At 43.4% G+C, this 17,285-nt stretch overlaps 1 protein-coding gene across 2 annotated transcripts in view; it reads right to left on the bottom strand.

Annotated features, from left to right (window-relative positions):
- ZMPSTE24 (zinc metallopeptidase STE24) overlaps positions 1–17,285 on the bottom strand; it is a 94,877-nt gene that overhangs the window by 62,765 nt on the left and 14,827 nt on the right. The window contains exon 3 of one of the 2 annotated variants that reach the window (XM_039511828.1): positions 15,978–16,064. The exons of the other annotated variant lie outside the window; for it this stretch is intronic. Coding sequence (XP_039367762.1) covers positions 15,978–16,064 — 87 coding nt within the window. The remainder of the gene's footprint in view (positions 1–15,977; positions 16,065–17,285) is intronic. 2 annotated transcript variants of the gene reach the window in all.

Here is a 17,285-nt window from a genome sequence, read left to right as displayed (position 1 = left end):
TCTGTGGACAGCCAAATTTACACAGCACCTTATAGGGCCTCACGACTGACAGAGTCCAAGACCTTGGTTAGGCTGATGAATGCTATGAGCAGTTCCTGGTGTTGCTCTCTGCACTTCTTCTGACTATGTCATGCCAGGAAGATTATGTCAGTTGTGCCTTGGGATGGTCTGAAGCCACACTGTGATTCGGGGAGGAGTTCCTCGGCAAGAGAAGGAGGCGGTTTAGTAGCATCCATGCAAGGATCTTCCCTGCAATACCTCTGTAGTTCCCACACAAAGATTTGTCTCTTTTCTTGAATATTGTAACAACGTTGGCGTTCTTAAAGTCAGGTGGAATTTCTTTGCAGGTCCAGATTTTGTCGAGGAGTTGGCAAAGTTTGTGCTGGAGCATTGTTCCACCAGCTTTAAAAACCTCAGCCTCATGCCTTGTGAATTTTTATCTGGGTAATGGCATGCCAGAGTTCCTCAGAAGATGGGGGATCAGCAAGGTGTTCCATTGCTGAGCATTGTGGAATGAACTTGATAGTGTCTTAAGAGACCATGGATTCGGGTTTAGTAGGCTCTCAAAGTGCTCTTTCCAGTGTTGTTTAATAGCTGCATTACCCTTGAGGAGGGTGGAGCCATCCTGGAAACGTAAGGGGGTTGGGCCTTTGGAGCTTGGACCATATATAACTTTTGTTGCTTGAAAGAAGCTTCTTATGTCATCCCGGTCTATGAAACCCTGGATCTCAGAGACCTTCTCTTGCCACCACTTGTTTTTGATGTCATGTAGCCTCCTTTGGACTTCCGCTTAGAACAGGTGATAGGCCTCATGTTTTCATTGGTTAGAGGAATCATTTTGCCAGTTACAAAATGTATTTCTTTTCTGTTGAATTAATGCTAGGATTTCCTCGTTTTTGTCAAACTGGTCTTGGTGCCGATGAGTGGAATATCCTATGGTTTCAGCGCATGCACCGTGAATAGTATTTTTAAGTTGATCACAATGCTCTTGAATGTCAATGATGTTGTCAGGCAAGTTAGAGTGTTTCAGACAGGTGTTACTGGAAAGTCTTGCTGCTGGCTTCGTCTTGAAGTGCTTTGACGTTGTACCACTTTTGCTTAGTCTTTGGGTGTTTGCGGTGCTGCAGATACATGACTGATCTTACTAATCACTGGTCTGTCCAACAGTGATCTGTACCTCTCTTAGCTCATGTTATATGGATGTCAGAGTTTCGTAGTGTACAGGAGGCTCTGGGATGGAGGGTAGAGGAGCAAGGGTGCAGCAGGCTGAGGGGAGGGGGCAGGGGCCTTGGATCAAGGGGTGGAGTGGGGGCAGGTCCTGGGGTTGAGCAGTGGAAAGCTGGCACCTGTAGCCCCAGCCCTGGAGTCAGCACCTATGCAAGGAGCTGCATATTAACTTCTGAAGAGCCGCATGTGGCTCGAGCCCCAGGTTGACCACCCCTGAGTTAGAACATCTCCTAATGCCCCTGGGGGGATGGGCAGACGGGAGTTCCCCCCAAAAGGGAGGGAAACGTAAACTAAAGTTCTTTTCTTTTTCATTTAAAAAAAAAAACCCAACAGGGTAAATGGAAACACTCACTAACTATTAAGAAGAAAAAAAGAACCAAAAACAACTACTATTTATGCTAATGATGCAGAGAACAAAGAGACAACTGCTCACTCCATTCCAGGCCAAAGGCCGTGGAGAAGGAAGTGAGGTGGGGTTTCCCTGCATAGTGCTAGATAGCCTTGAGGCAGACCATGAGGGAGGGAGAGTGCAGCTGAACGGACACTGCTAACTAAAATCCCTGGTTAGAGGCACAGGGGCGCAGATACACCTACAGTGGAGCACCCATAAGGACACTGCTCGAAGAACCACCCCAGTGATGGTTCCGGCTGGAAATATTTCTGTGTTTGCAGGTCCAGTGAAGCTGCATTGAACTGATAATACTTTTTCCTGGTTCTAATCTGTGATCTGCATCTCTCTTCTGGCCCCAATCCATTCACAGCTCTGATGGAAATGGAGACCATAACTTCCTTAAAAAGGAAAGTGGTGAGGAGTTCTTCTCCAGAAGCAATCTTAGGGGGAGGCAGCAACGGAGAGCTCCAACTCTTTCCGATTCTTTGATGACTCTCGGAGAAGTAGACAGCCTGATTGGTTGTAGTAACACATGACACATCCGGAGAGGCAGTACCTAGCATAACTGTCAACAGAGCTGTAGTCGGGTCTGTCTGATGAACTACTGCTTTAACAGTAATACTATGCAGAGCTGTTATATTTAATGCACTCTCATCAGCTCTTTTAATTGGATCCTTAGACTCCTGCAGATCCAGGAGTCTGGCTTTACAATAAGAGTCTGTCCCTGTAAATTCTCCTCTCTTTGTAATAAGGCCGACACCAAGGAGCGCAACCAAATCTTTCTGAAACAGGACAGTTCTGGGAACAGAGTCTTTCACTGAACCAAACCTTTTCTTCTTTTCTGCATCCTTAACTCTCTAAGATTCTGCACTTGACACAGAAGCTGAATCGTTTGGAGCCAAAGCCAGTCTCAGAGGAGCCACCACTGCTGTCAGAGTTTCCTGAAATAAAATTGCCAAGAGCCTGTGTTGTCTCTCTTTCTACACCCCTGTAGTAAACAGTGAGCAGTTTGGACATTTTAGAGGGAGGATAACATTCCCTAAAACATTCCAAGCATCTGGCATGTGCATTGGATGCTGGGAATTTTATGCCAGGCATGAGACATCTTTTGAAACAAGACTTCTTAGCCATCTGATCTGATGTTATCCTTTAACAATCTCAACTTAAAACTATAACACTATACAAACTATCCAGTTACTATGTTTCTGTAAGGACCATACAACATGAATGTAATCATCCAGCTGATGGTGGTTGAAAGAACTGAGGTGCTGGAGCACCACACTCCTTTTAAACCCATGCCCTTGAATGTCTAGAGTTTGGGGTGGAGAACGTTTAAGTATATTACATCAACACTATTACACATTTATCAATTAAACTTGTAATCTCATCAAAAAAGATACCAAGTTAGTTTGACAAGATTTATTTTCCATAAACCCACATTGACTAGCATTAATGTGACGGAGAGACTGCTGAGACTCATCAAGCCCTCAGATCGCTACCCCTTCCTGCTTCTCCACGTGGACACCAATGATACTGCCAAGAATGACCTTGAGCGTATCACTGCAGACTACTTGGCTCTGGGAAGAAGGATAAAGGAGTCTGAGGCGCAAGTGGTGTTCTCGTCCATCCTCTCTATGCAGGGAAAAGGCCTGGGTAGGGATCGTCGAATTGTGGAAGTCAACGAATGGCTACGCAGGTGGTGTCGGAGAGAAGGCTTTGGATTCTTCGACCATGGGATGGTGTTCCAAGAAGGAGGAGTGCTAGGCAGAGATGGGCTCCACCTAATGAAGAGAGGGAAGAGCATCTTTGCAAGCAGGCTGGCTAACCTAGTGAGGAGGGCTTTAAACTAGGTTCACCGGGGGAAGGAGACCAAAGCCCTGAGGAAGTGGGAAAATGGGATACTGGGAGGAAGCACAAGCAGGAGAGTGCAAGAGGGGAGGACTCCTGTCTCAGACCGAGAAAACATCTCAGCAAGATTGCAGATGACACTAAACTTGGAGGAGTGGTTGATACGCTGGAGGGTAGTGATAGGATACAGAGGGACCTAGACAAATTAGAGGACTGGGCCAAAAGAAACCTGATGAGGTTCAACAAGGACAAGTGCAGAGTCCTGCACTTAGGACGCAAGAATCTCATTCACTGTTACAGACTAGGGACCGAATGGCTAGGAAGCAGTTCTGCAGAAAAGGACCTAGGGATTACAGCGGACGAGAAGCTGGATATGAGTCAACAGTGTGCCCTTGCTGCCAAGAAGGCTAACGGTATTTTGGGCTGTATAAGTAGGGGCACTGCCAACAGATCGAGGGATGTGATCATTCCCCTCTATTCGACATTGGTGAGGCCTCATCTGGAGTAGTGTGTCCAGTTTTGGGCCCCACACTACAAGAAGGATGTGGCAAAATTGGAAAGAGGGCAACAAAAATGATTCGGGGGCTGGAGCACATGATTTATGAGGAGAGGCTGAGGGAACTGGGATTATTTAGTCTGCAGAAGAGAAGAATGAGGGGGGATTTGATAGCTGCTTTCAACTACCTGAAAGGGCGTTCCAAAGAGGATGGATCTAGCCTGTTCTCAGTGGTAGCAGATAACAGAACAAGGAATAATGGTCTCAAGTTGCAGTGGGGGAGGTTTAGGTTGGATATTAGGAAAAACTTTTTCACTCAGAGAGTGGTGAAGCACTGGAATGGGTTACCTAGGGAGGTGGTGGAATCTCCTTCCTTAGAGGTTTTTAAGGTCAGGCTTGACAAAGCCCTGGCTGGGATGATTTAGTTGGGAATTGGTCCTGCTTTGAGCAGGGGGTTGGACTAGATGACCTCTTGAGGTCCCTTCCAACCTTGATATTCTATGATTCTAATGGTTTATTAATCAAGTTGTACGTTAGCCACTCTATTAACTTGGAATTATAGAAATGTAGGTCAGGAAGGGACCTCGAGAGATCATTTAGTCCAGTCCTTTGTGTTAAGGCAGGTCTAAGTGTAGTTGGATGAATGAGGTGTTTGTCATACAACGTGATTCCACAACCTCTCTTGGAAGCCTATTCCAGAATTTAACTACTTGTATAGTTAAAAACCATAGGTGTTTGTCTAACCTGTTTTTAAAAACTTCCAATGACCATTGTGACAGTTTAGGTCAATTACATTTGTATTCCCGCTCCCTCGTCCCTCGAAGACACCCACTCTTCCCTCCCTCCTGGCCATGGTTTTTCCAGGCTGAACTGTTCTCTGCCTATACTGTGGTATCCCCAGCAAGCCAGACTGCCTAAACAGGCCAGCATCTATACTTTGCTTTCTCTCCTGTGTGGTAACTGGTAATTGCCAGGAGTTACCAGTTACCACACAGCTCTTTATATTTAATTCAAGATCTCGAAAGGGCATTTCAGGAAATTTGCCGTATCTGTCACAACCAGGATTCCACAACCTCTCTTGGAAGCCTATTTCAGAATTTAACTACTTGTATAGTTAGACAGTTTTCACAAATATCTAACAAATCTTCTTTGCTTCAGATTAAGCCGATTACTTCTTGTTCTACCTTCAGAGAACAATTGATCACAGTCCTCTTTATAACAGCCCTTCATATATTTGAAGACTTAAGGTCACCCCTGTAGTCAATTTCTCGAGGCCAGCTTTTTTAACCCTCTCACATAGGTAAGATTTTTCGAAACCTTTTAGCATTTTTGTTGCTTTCCTCTTGACTCTCTCAAATTTCTCCACATCTTTCTTAAAGATGAGGATGTTAGTTAAACAGAAATTAAAAGGTACAGCGCCAAAAGTGAAATCTTTTCAAGCTGCATGGAAACTTTTTAACAGAAGTTCGATTTAAACGTATACCCCAAATTAAAAAACGCAGTAAGAGAACCAAAAAAGTTCCACCATGGGTAAACAACAAAGTAAAAGAAGCTCTGAGAGGCAAAAAGGCATCCTTTAAAAAGTGGAAGTTAAATCCTAGAAAGGAAAATAGAAAGGAGCATAAACTCTGGCAAATTAATGTAATAATTGGAGATAAACCAATCTCCTAGAACTGGAAGGGACCTCAAAAGGTCATCGAGTCCAGCCCCCTGCCTTCACTAGCAGGACCAATTTTTGCCCCAGATCCCTAAGTGGCCTCCCTCAAGGATTGAACTCACAACCCTGGGTTTAGCAGGCCAATGCTCAAACCACTGAGCTATCCCTCAGTGTAAAAATACACCTCTACCCTGATATAACGCAACCTAATATAACATGAATTTGGATAACGTGGTAAAGCAGCACTGCGGGAGGGCCACGAGAGGGGGGGGGGAGAGGCTGCGCACTCCAGCGCATCAAAGCAAGTTCGATATAACACGGTTTCACCTATAACGCAGTAAGATTTTTTGGCTCCTGAGGACAGTGTTATATCGGGGTAGAGGTGTATAATTAGGAAGGCCAAAAAAGAATTTGAAGAAAAGCTAGCCAAAGACTCAAAAAGTAATAGCAAAAAAATTTAAGTACATCAGAAGCAGGAAGCCTGCTAAACAACCAGAGGGGCTACTGGACAATTGAGAGGCTAAAGGAGCACTTAAGGAGAGTAAGGCCATTGTGGAGAAAATAAATGAATTCTTTTGCATCTGTCTTCATGGCTGAGGATGTGAGGGAGATTCTCAAACCTGAGCCAGTCTTTTTAGGTGACGAATCTGAGGAACTGTCCCAGACTGAGGTGTCATTACAGGATGTTTTGGAACAAATTGATAAACTAAACAGTAATAGGTCACCAGCACCCGATGGCATTCACCCAAAACTTCTGAAGGCACTCAAATATGAAATTGCAGAACTACTAACTTTGATATATAAGCTGTCATTTAAATCAGCTTCTGTGCCAGAGCAGACGGTTAAGAGCTACAAAAGGATGTCACAAAACTAGGTGATTGGGCAACAGGATAGCAGATGAAAATCAAAGTAATGCACATTGGAAAACATAATCCCAACTATCTATATAAAATGATGGGGGGTCTAAATTAGCTGTTACCACTCAACACACCCCAGAATGATATTAGCCTTTTTCACAACTGCATCACACTATTGACTCATATTCCATTTGTGATTCATTATAACCTCCAGATCCCTTTCAACAGTACTCTCACCTAGCCAGTTATTCCCCATTTTTTAGTTGTGCATTTGATTTTTTCTTCCTAAGTGTAGTACTTTGCACTTGTCTTTATTGAATTTCATCTTGTGGATTTCAGACCAATTCTTCAATTTGTCAAGAACATTTTAAATTCTAATCCTGTCCTCCAAAGTGTTATAATCTTCTCACAGCTTGGTGTCATCCTCAAATTTTATAAACATACTCTCCACTCCATTATCCAAGTCAATGGAAATACTGAATAGTACTGGACCCAGAACATAACCCTGTGAGATCCTACTAGATATGTCCCCCCAGTTTGATAGCAAATCATTGATAATTACTCAGAGTAGTCTTTCAACCAGTTGTGTAGCCACCTTATAGTAATTTTTTCTATACGTTTCCCTAGTTTACTTATGAGACTTGTCATGTAAGACTGTACCAAAAACATTACTAAAATCAAGATATACCATGCCTCCAGCTTCCCCCCATCCACTAAAAAGGTAACCATGTCAAAGAACGAAGGTAGGTTGGTTTGGCACGTTTTGTTCTTGACAAATCCACACTGGCTACTATTTATAACCCTATTAGCCACTAGGTGTTTACAAACTGATTGTTTAATAATTTGTTCCAGTATCTTTCCAAGTACTGAAGTTAATTTGACTGGTCTATAATTCCTCAGGTCCCCTTTTTACCATTTTTAAAGACTGGCTAACATAGTACCTTTCTCCAGTCCACTGGGACCTCACCCATCCTCCATGAGTTCTCAAAGATAATTGATAACATAAGAATGGTCATACTGGGTCAGACCAAAGTTCCATCCAGTCCACTATCCTGTCTACCAACAGTGGCCAATGCCAGGTGCCCCAGAGGGACTGAACCTAACAAGTAATGATCAAGTGATCTCTCTCCTGCCATCCATCTCCTCCCTCTGACAAACGGAGGCTAGGGACACCATTCCTTACCCATCCTAGCTAATAGTCATTAATGGACTTAACCTCCATGAATTTATGTAGTTCTCTTTTAAGCCCTGTTATAGTCCTAGCCTTCACAACCTCCTCAGGTAAGGAGTTCCACAAGTTGAATGTGCGCTGTGTGAAGAAGAACTTTCTTTTATTTGTTTTAAACCTGCTGCCCAGTAATTTCATTTGGTGGCCCCTAGTTCTTATATTATGGGAATAAGTAAATAACTTTCCCTTATTCACTTTCTCCACACCACTCATGATTTTATATACCTCTATCATATCCCCCCTTAGTCTCCTCTTTTCCAAGCTGAAAAGTCCTAGCCTCTTTAATCTCTCCTCATATGGGACCTGTTCCAAACCTCTAATCATTTTAGTTGTCCTTTTCTGAACTTTTTCTAATGCCATTATATCTTTTTTGAGATGAGGAGACCACATCTGTACGCAGTATTCAAGATGGGGGTATACCACCGATTTATATATGGGCATATTCTCCGTCTTATTCTCTATCCCTTTTTGAATGATTCCTAACATCCTGTTTGCTTTTTTGACGGCTGCTGCACACTGCGTGGACGTCTTCAGAGAATTATCCACAATGACTCCAAAATCTCTTTCCTGATTAGTTGTAGCTAAATTAGCCCCCATCATATTGTATGTATAGTTGGGGTTATTTTTTCCAATGTGCATTACTTTTAACATTAAATCTCATTTGCCATTTTAAATCTCATTTGCCATTTTGTTGCCCAATCACTTAGTTTTGTCAGGTCTTTTTGAAGTTCTTCACAGTCTGCTTTGGTCTTAACTATCTTGAGCAGTTTAGTATCATATGCAAACTTTGCCACCTCACTGTTTATCCCTTTCTCCAGATCATTTATGAGATAAGTTGAATAGGATTGGTCCTAGGACTGACCCTTGGGAATACCACTAGTTACTCCTCTCCATTCTGAAAATTTACCATTTACTCCTACCCTTTGTTCCCTGTGTTTTAACCAGTTCTCAATCCATGAGAGGATCTTCCCTGTTGTCGAAGAAAAACTCAGTTCTCGCTTTTTGTTTGGGTGCAGCAAAATCAAATACTTTATTATTTCTCCAGTAATTACAATGGAGGGAGAGAGTGCCATAGGACACAGGGTCGCCCCAGTCCTGGACAGGTCTCTCAACTGGTAAACAATTACATTAAGCCTTTATACCTTTGTTACAGACAATTTCTAGCAATCATGGAGACAGTAAAAAGCAACAAATACATTTTGTTTATACATAGCAGAAAGGCTTATCTTATTTGTCTCACTCCTAAGAAAAGCAAACCTGCATTTTGGTTAGTGATTGCAAGGTCGTAATAACTTTGTACACAGTTCTTGTCCTGTCGCCTCGCACTATCTTTGCTCCTACAAGTCTCACGTCATTAGGGTCACAGTATGGCCTGACTCTTGCTAACTGACTAACATGCATTAAAATCCCCTTCAAATCCTTATTAATTCTTTCCTTGCTTCCACACTGTTATCCCACGACAACTTAATTTACGTAAGAGCCTTTGGTGAGGAAACTTGTCACAGGTTTTCTGGAAATCTAAGTACACTATGTCCACTAGATCCCCCTTGTCCACATTTGTTGACACCTTCAAAGAACTCTAATAGATCAGTAAGACACGATTTCCCTTTACAGAAACCATGTTGACTTTTGCCCAACAACTTATGTTCTTCTATGTATCTGACAATTTTATTCTTTACTATTGTTTCGACTAATTTGCCCGGTACTGACGTTAGACCAGGGGTCCCCAACGCGGTGCACGCGGGTGCCATAGCGCCCGCGGGGGCATCTAAATGCACCCGCGTCCTGGCCGTCGGTTGAGCATCCGCCGAAATACCACCTTCGGCGGCGACGCCTCTGGATGACGCCGCTGGCCGCCAAGTGACGTAATCAAGAGGCGTCGCCGCCGAAATGCTGCCGATTTCGGCGGATGCTCCCGCCAGACGAAAAGTTTGGGGACCACTGCATTAGACTTACTGGTCTGTAACTGCCAGGATCACCTCTAGAGCCCTTTTTAAATATTGGCATTACATTACCTAGCTTCCAGTCATTGGGTACAGAAGCTGATTTAAAGGACAAGTTACAAACCATAGTTAACAGTTCCGCAATTTCACATTTGAGTTCTTTCAGAACTCTTGGGTGAATGCCATCTGGTCCAGGTGATTTGTTACTGTTAAGTTGATCAATTAATTCCAAAACATCCTCTAGTGACACTTCAATTCCTCAGATTTGTCACCTACAAAGGACGGCGCAAGTTTGGGACTCTCCCTAACATCCTCAGCCATGAAGACTGAAGCAAAGAATTCATTCAGTTTCTCCGCAATGACTATCATCTTTAAGCGCTCCTTTTGTATCTCGATTGTCATGGGGCCCCATTCATTGTTTAGCAGGCTTCCTGCTTCTGATGTACTTAAACATTTTGTTATTACCTTTTGAGTTTTTGGCTAGCTGTTCTTCAAACTCCTTGTTGGCATTTCTGATTACACTATTGCACTTAATTTGGCAGTGTTTATGCTCCTTTCTATTTACCTCACTAGGATTTGACTTCCACTTTTGAAAAGATGCTTTTATCTCTCACTGCTTCTTTTACGTGGTGGTTAAGCCACGGTGGCTCTCTTTTAGTTTTTTTACTGTGTTTCTTAATTTGGGGTATACATTTAAGTTGGGCCTCTATTATGGTGTCTTTGAAAAGTGTCCATGCAGCTTGCACGGATTTCACTCTAGTCACTATACCTTTTAATTTGTGTTTAACTAACCTCCTCATTTTTACATAGTTCCTCTTTCTGAAATTAAATGCCACAGTGTTGGGCTGTTGAGGTGTTCTTCCCACCACAGGAATGTTAAATGTTGTTATATTATGGTCACTATTTCCAAGCGGTCCTGTTATACTTATATCTTGGACCAGATCCTGCACTCCACTCAGGACTAAATTGAGAATTGCCTCTCCCCTTGTGGGTTCCTGTACCAGCTGCTCCAAGAAGCAGTCATTTAAAGTATTGAGAAATTTTGTGTCTGCATTTTGTCCTGAGGTAACATGTTCCCAGTCAATATGGGGATCATTGAAATCCCCCACTATTATCGAGTTCTTTATATTGATAGCCTCTCTAATCTCCCTTATCATTTCATTGGCACTATCACTGTCCTGGTCAGGTGGTCGATAATAGATCCCTAATGTTATATTCCTATTAGAGCATGGAATTACTATCCACAGTGATTCTATTGCACATGTGGATTCATTTAAGATTTTTACTTCATTTGATTCTACATTTTCTTTCATATATAGTGCCATCCCCCCCCCCCCCCCACAGGACCTGTTCTGTCCTTCTAATATATTTTGTACCCCCAAAATGATTGTGTTCCATTGATTGTCCCCACTGCACCAGGTTTCTGTGATGCCTATTATATCAATATCCTCCTTTAACACAAGGCACTCTAGTTCACCCATCTTATTATTTAGACTTCTAGCATTTGCGTACAAGCACTTTAAAAACTTGTCCCTGTTTATTTGTCTGCCCTTTTTTGATGTGTCAGATTCTTTATTATGTGAATGTTTCTTGTCTGATCAGGCCCATACTTTATCCTCTTCCATCCTCTCTTTCTGACTAGAACCTAGAGAATCTCTATCAATAGACTCTCCTCTAAGAGAAGTCTCTGTCCGATCCACATGCTCCATTGCAGCAATCCCCCTCTCTTAGTTTAAAAGTTCTTAGTTTAACAGAGGGGTCGGCAACCTTTCAGAAGTGGTGTGCCAAGTCTTCATTTATTCACTCTAATTTAAGGTTTCGTGTGCCAGTAATACATTTTAATGTTTTTAGAAGGTCTCTTTCTATAAATCTATAATATATAACTAAACTATTGTTGTATGTAAATAAGGTTTTTAAAACGTTTAAGAAGCTTCATTTAAAATTAAATGAAAATGCAGATCCCCCTCCTCCCCCCCCCCCCCCCCAGACCGGTGGCCAGGACCAGGGCAGTGTGGCCGCCACTGAAAATCAGCTGGTGTGCCGTGTTTGGCACACGTGCCATAGGTTGCCTACTCCTGGTTTAACAGTTCTGATATAGCTTCAGCTAGTTCCATAAGTACCCTAGGGTGAATTTCATCAGGCCCTGATGATTTGAGCACTTTTCACTTATCTAAATATTTTTTAACCTGTTCTTTCCATATTTTTGGCTTGCATTTCTTCCCTTGGTAATTAATATTCATTGTGTTATTTAGCTGGTTTTAATTTACCTTTTTAGTGAAGATTGAAGCAAAACAGGCATTGAATACCTCAGCCTTATTGATGTCGTCCATTAGCTTCATTGACTTTAAGGTAAGGTGCCTGAACCTTTGTAAAAGTGTGTGTGTGTGCGGGGGGGGGGGGCCTAAAGTCAAAGTGGTGGAGAAATCCCTCCCCCATCACTCCCAGGCCCCGCTGCCTCCCCACATTCCCCTGAGTTCCCTTCCATGACCTTGCATCCCAAGCCCAACCCTCTCCTTGCCTCTTGACCACAGCGCCCCCCTGACCACACTGCCCACCCCATAAGATTGGTCCCATGTTCACCTTATTTCCAAACTCCACTGCCTTCATGGACTGGCATCAGGATACACATGCCAAAATTAAAACTCCAAGGCTCAGAGTGGCATGAGCGCTACACAGCAGGCTTCTAGCATCAAGATTTACACTCCTGCTCTAGTAGCCAAGATTCATGCTCTCAGTATGTTAGGGTGCATCCAAAAGGGCCATAATGAGAGGATTCATATTAGAGAGACAAGGTGGGTGATATAATATATTTTATTGGACCAGCTTCCATTGGTGAGAGAGACAAGTTTTCGGCTTACAGACCTGAAGAAGAGTTCTGCATAAGCTCAGAAGCTTAGGGAGAGGGATAGCTCAGTGACTTGAGCATTAGCCTGCTAAACCCAAGGTTGTGAGTTCAATCCTTGAGGGGGCCACTTAGGGATCTGGGGCAAAAATCAGTACTTGGCCCTGCTAGTGAAGGCAGGGGGCTGGACTCAATGACCTTTCAAGGCCCCTTCCAGTTCTAGGAGATAGGTATATCTCCAATTATGTATTTATTTTGTCTCTCTCACCATACTGCATACAAAAATGGAGGATTCACATTAACAGCCCAGAGTGACCATCACACCAGGGCACTATTTCCAGGATTCATATTCCTAGCATAATGTCATCATTACACCAGAGAACTAGTACTACCAGCACAATGAGATTAATATAGCAGCATGTCGAAAATTCACAGTATAAGCACATAGAGAGCCACACAGCAAGACAGCAGTGTCACAATGCACGCTCTCAGTATAGTAGGGATACACTCAATTCCTGAGTGCAAGGGTTCAGCTAAACACAAGGGCACCTGCAAACAGCATTACTAGCAGCAGGATTTGCACTACTGGCCCAGTAGGAGTTGCATGTCAAGGTATTAATTCACAATCCCCGTGCAATGGGATCCAGGCACCCAGGCCTTTAGTACCAGAATTTGTACTCCCTGAATAGTGGGATGGAATTATAGAAGTTACAGGGAAAAAAAGCCCTCTGATCATACCGGCTCGGTCTCTCCCCCTACCAATGCAGGGCTGATCCTTACGGTATGTTTTGTCCAGTCTCCTTTTAAAAGTCCCAAGGGAGACTATTCCACAGCCTAAGGCAGAGATCGCATTGCCAGGAAGCAGCAAAGAGTCCTGTGGCACCTTATAGACTAACAGACGTATTGGAGCATGAGCTTTCGTGGGTGAATACTCACTTCGTCAGATGCATGTAGTGGCATTTTACAGATCCAGACTAACATGGCTAACCCTCTGATAATTGCCCAGAAGATTTCCCCTAATAGCTCTGAGTTTCCCTCTCCCTGCTCCAGCCCTTCCCCTTCCAGCCCCTTCACTCCCCACCCCGCCTTATCCCTTCCCCCTTCCCCACTGCCCCCAGCTTGCAAGAGGCAGTGACGTGGATGCTGGGGAGAGGGACTAAGTGAGCCAGGAACATGCAGAAGAGTAGGGAGACACAGAGTGAGACGGACAGAGCCCCCTTTTCCCTCAGGCAGAGCTGCTCTGTGCTCACAAAAATGGGGGAGAGGGGGAAGCTGTGGCAGTGACTCAGCATGCACCCTCACACACCACGCTTTGCCGCTGTTTGGGGAGCCAATGACCCCCTGCTGCCCCCCAAACTGCACCCATGGACTCCCCTCCCCGCTCTCAACACTGCAGTGGGCATCCCCACCCACCCTCAGTCTGAGCTGGGCGTCCTCTGCCTGGATTGGGACGCACCTGCTGCTTTCAGAGCCAGGCTGTGAACTGCAGCCACACAGGGAGCCTGCCCATGAGATGCAGGTAGGAGGCAGAGCAGCCCCAGGTGATATGGGGCTGATGATGAGGAGAACGCAGTGCCTCTCTGGAGCAGAGCAAATCCGGCACTACCTGCCCTTGGCCACCAAGGTGATTTCTTTTGTTAAAGAGCGGGGTGGTCATGGCCCTGGCCCCTCTGCTATAAGGTCAGAAGAAACCATCATGATCATCTAATCTGACCTCTTGCACATTGCAGGTCACAGAATCTCACCCACCCATTCCTGTAATAGACCTCTAACCTCTGGCTGAGTTACTGAAGTCCTCAAATCATGAACTAAAGAATTCAAGTAACAGAGAAACCACAATTTACACTAGGTTAAAACCTTCAAGTGACCTATGCCCATACTCTGGAGGAAGGTGAAAAACCCAGGGTCTCTACCATCTGAACAGGGGTAAAATTCCTTCCTGACCCCAAATATGGCAATCAATTGGACCCTAAGAACATGGGCAAGACCCACAGCCAGACACACGGGAAAGAAGTCTCTGTAGTAACTCAGAGCCCTCCCCATCTAATGTACCATCATCAGTCACTGTAGATATTTGCTGCTAGCAGTGACAGATTGGCTAAATGCCATAGTAGGTAGTCTCATCCTTGTGTCACTTTGCTTCCCTCATCAATTTTTTCCAATCCCTAGCTTCTGATTTATGTTTATTACTATCAACTTCTCTTTTCTTCCATTTGCTTTTTTGTCTGTTTTAATAGCTTCCTTCAAATCCCCTCTAAACCAGGTAAGTTTCTTATCCAATATGGCCTTCTTTCTTGATTGTGGGACTGTAGCTTAAAATGTTTCTAAACAAAATGCTAAAGTTGCATTGCTGGTTTGAACGTGACCTACTTGAACAGCAAGAGGAAAGTCTCTTCTCCTATTCTGCACTCTCTGTCTACTATAGCAGCAAATTCTGACTCCTAAATGCTACAAAAACAAATCTTAACTAGGGGCTTTATTCAGAGTCTACAGAAGTCAACGGGAGTCTTCCCATTGACTTCTATGGGTTTGGATCAGTTTTTATACTAAGAACTATTCAACAAAAGATAAGTTTTACATAGTGTTTAATTTTAGCAGTAAAAATAAGGCCTGGTCTACACCTAAAAGTTAAGTTGGCGTAATTATGGTGCTCAGGGTTTGGGGAAAAAACCAACATCCCAAGTTCCCTAGCTATGCCAACCTACCTGTGCAGACAGAGCTAGGTTGATGAAACAATGCTTCCATTAACCTAGCTATCATCACTCGACGAGGTGGGTTCCTACAGTTATGGAACAGCAGCAAGCATCTACCCTACAGCTGTACCACTATAGTGCCCATAGTGTAGCAATAGCCTTAGACCATGTATAGGGGAGGTTGGGATCCATGACTAGCATGGCCAGTGAAAAGAGAGGAACTGAGAGATGGGTAAGGAAAGGTAATTTACCCCCTCTATGGTGGTTACATGGGGATCTGCCAAGGCAATAAATGAGAGAAGGAAAAAAAGTTTTTCTTTCCATTTTAAATTATTCACTGTAAGTAATTTTTCTTACTTGTCAGGGCTTCCAGCATTGAGAATAACACTAATTCATTCACCAAACAGACATCACCCAGGAAGCCTCACACTTCCTCCCCACATCTCTGATCTGGAAAGACCACATCTAGGAGTAAGCCCTCTTTGTGTCCATTCTGAGACTGCAAAAGGATGCCACTAAAAAACTGATAACCATCTCAACTGATTTGTGTGACAAAAAGCTGTTTGATGGCCAGAGACCAGGCAGGATTTGAATTAGTGACCTAGTAACAAAAGGCTTCATATACTATTATCAGTCCTCAGAACCATCCAGTTAACCATATCGGAAAATTAACTATAAATATATAATTTTTTTTACTCTACAGTACAATAAAACTAAATGGGAGCTTTACCATAAATTCTGTTATACACACATTTTAGGAACCCATCATTTTCACAAACAGTTAAAAACGCTTACCTCGTATTCTGGTTCAAAACCAGCATAGCCAGAGATTTGTCCAGATACATTCCAAAGGAAAGGAATTCCTCCACAGAGAAGAATCAACTACAACAAAAAGCATGCAATAGATTCAATTCATTCTGTGTTGAAAAAAGCAACTGAAAAGGACAAGACCAATTTTGAAAAGTGACCTGGAATTTTTTTTAAACATCTTTTTGCTTCTTTACAATATATAAAGAACATCTGAAAGCTGCCCCCCCTTCCCCCCTTTAACCTTAGACATCAGGAAGAGCGAGTCAGACCTTCCTTGGTTTTGCTTGGGAAACGCTGGGACATCTCAGGGCATGTTTACTGTGGCCTCTACTACCTTAATTGAAGATTTGTGATACATCTTTAACAAAGGCTTCCTTATTCAGAATGACAACCGGTGAAGTTAAATAGCTGATAAAAAATAAAAATAGACTTTCAAATACACCTCCTACCCCGATATAACGCTGTCCTCAGGAGCCAAAAAAATCTTACTGTGTTATAGGTGAAACCGCGTTACAGCGAACTTGCTTTGATCCGCCGGAGTGCATCCCCCTGGTCCGCCCCCCCAGAGCACTGCTTTACCGCGTTATATCCGAATTCGTGTTATATCAGGTCGCGTTATTTCAGGGTAGAGGTGTAGTCTGACTTACTTCCTTAGCTAGTGTGATATCACCTTGCACTAGATCTCAAAAATCAGAGGGATAGCTCAGTGGTTTGAGCATTGGCCTGCTAAACCCAGGGTTGTGAGTTCAATCCTTGAGGGGGCCACTTAGGGATCTGGGGCAAAAGTTGGTCCTGCTAGTGAAGGCAGGGGGCTGGACTCAATGACCTTTCAAGGTCCCTTCCAGTTCTAGGAGATTGGTATATCTCCAATTATTACATTACATTAGAGCATCTTCCAGCCTGGATAGGACCTAACAAGCGGATGTATATATTTATTTAAAGAAAAACAACGTTCAGGCTGAAGTTTAGACATCATAAAAGATGGCAAAAGGACACAAGAAAAACGGTTTCTGCCCTTGCAAGTTCCCTCTAACCTTTTGTAGCCTCTAACACCGAGAACTCTAGTTATTGACTAAAGGTAATATAAAGACAAGTTGCTAACCCTCTTCGGTAAAAGATCATGAATAAAGCGAGATGAAAGGGAAAAAAACTAAAATCACGTACTGGTAATTCTGTTAGTTGCAGTCTCCTCTTCTATCATTCTACTACACAGGATTAATGGCCAGACAGTGCTGTAGTTTCACCTATTGGAAGAAAGGAGTCAAAGAGTTCTGAAACCCAATCTTGATTACA

This window comes from Mauremys reevesii, linkage group 23, assembly GCF_016161935.1.
Source record: "Mauremys reevesii isolate NIE-2019 linkage group 23, ASM1616193v1, whole genome shotgun sequence".
Lineage (NCBI taxonomy): Eukaryota > Metazoa > Chordata > Testudines > Geoemydidae > Mauremys > Mauremys reevesii.
Note: the sequence above shows the minus strand (reverse complement) of the source record. Positions and strands in the feature narration are given on the sequence as shown.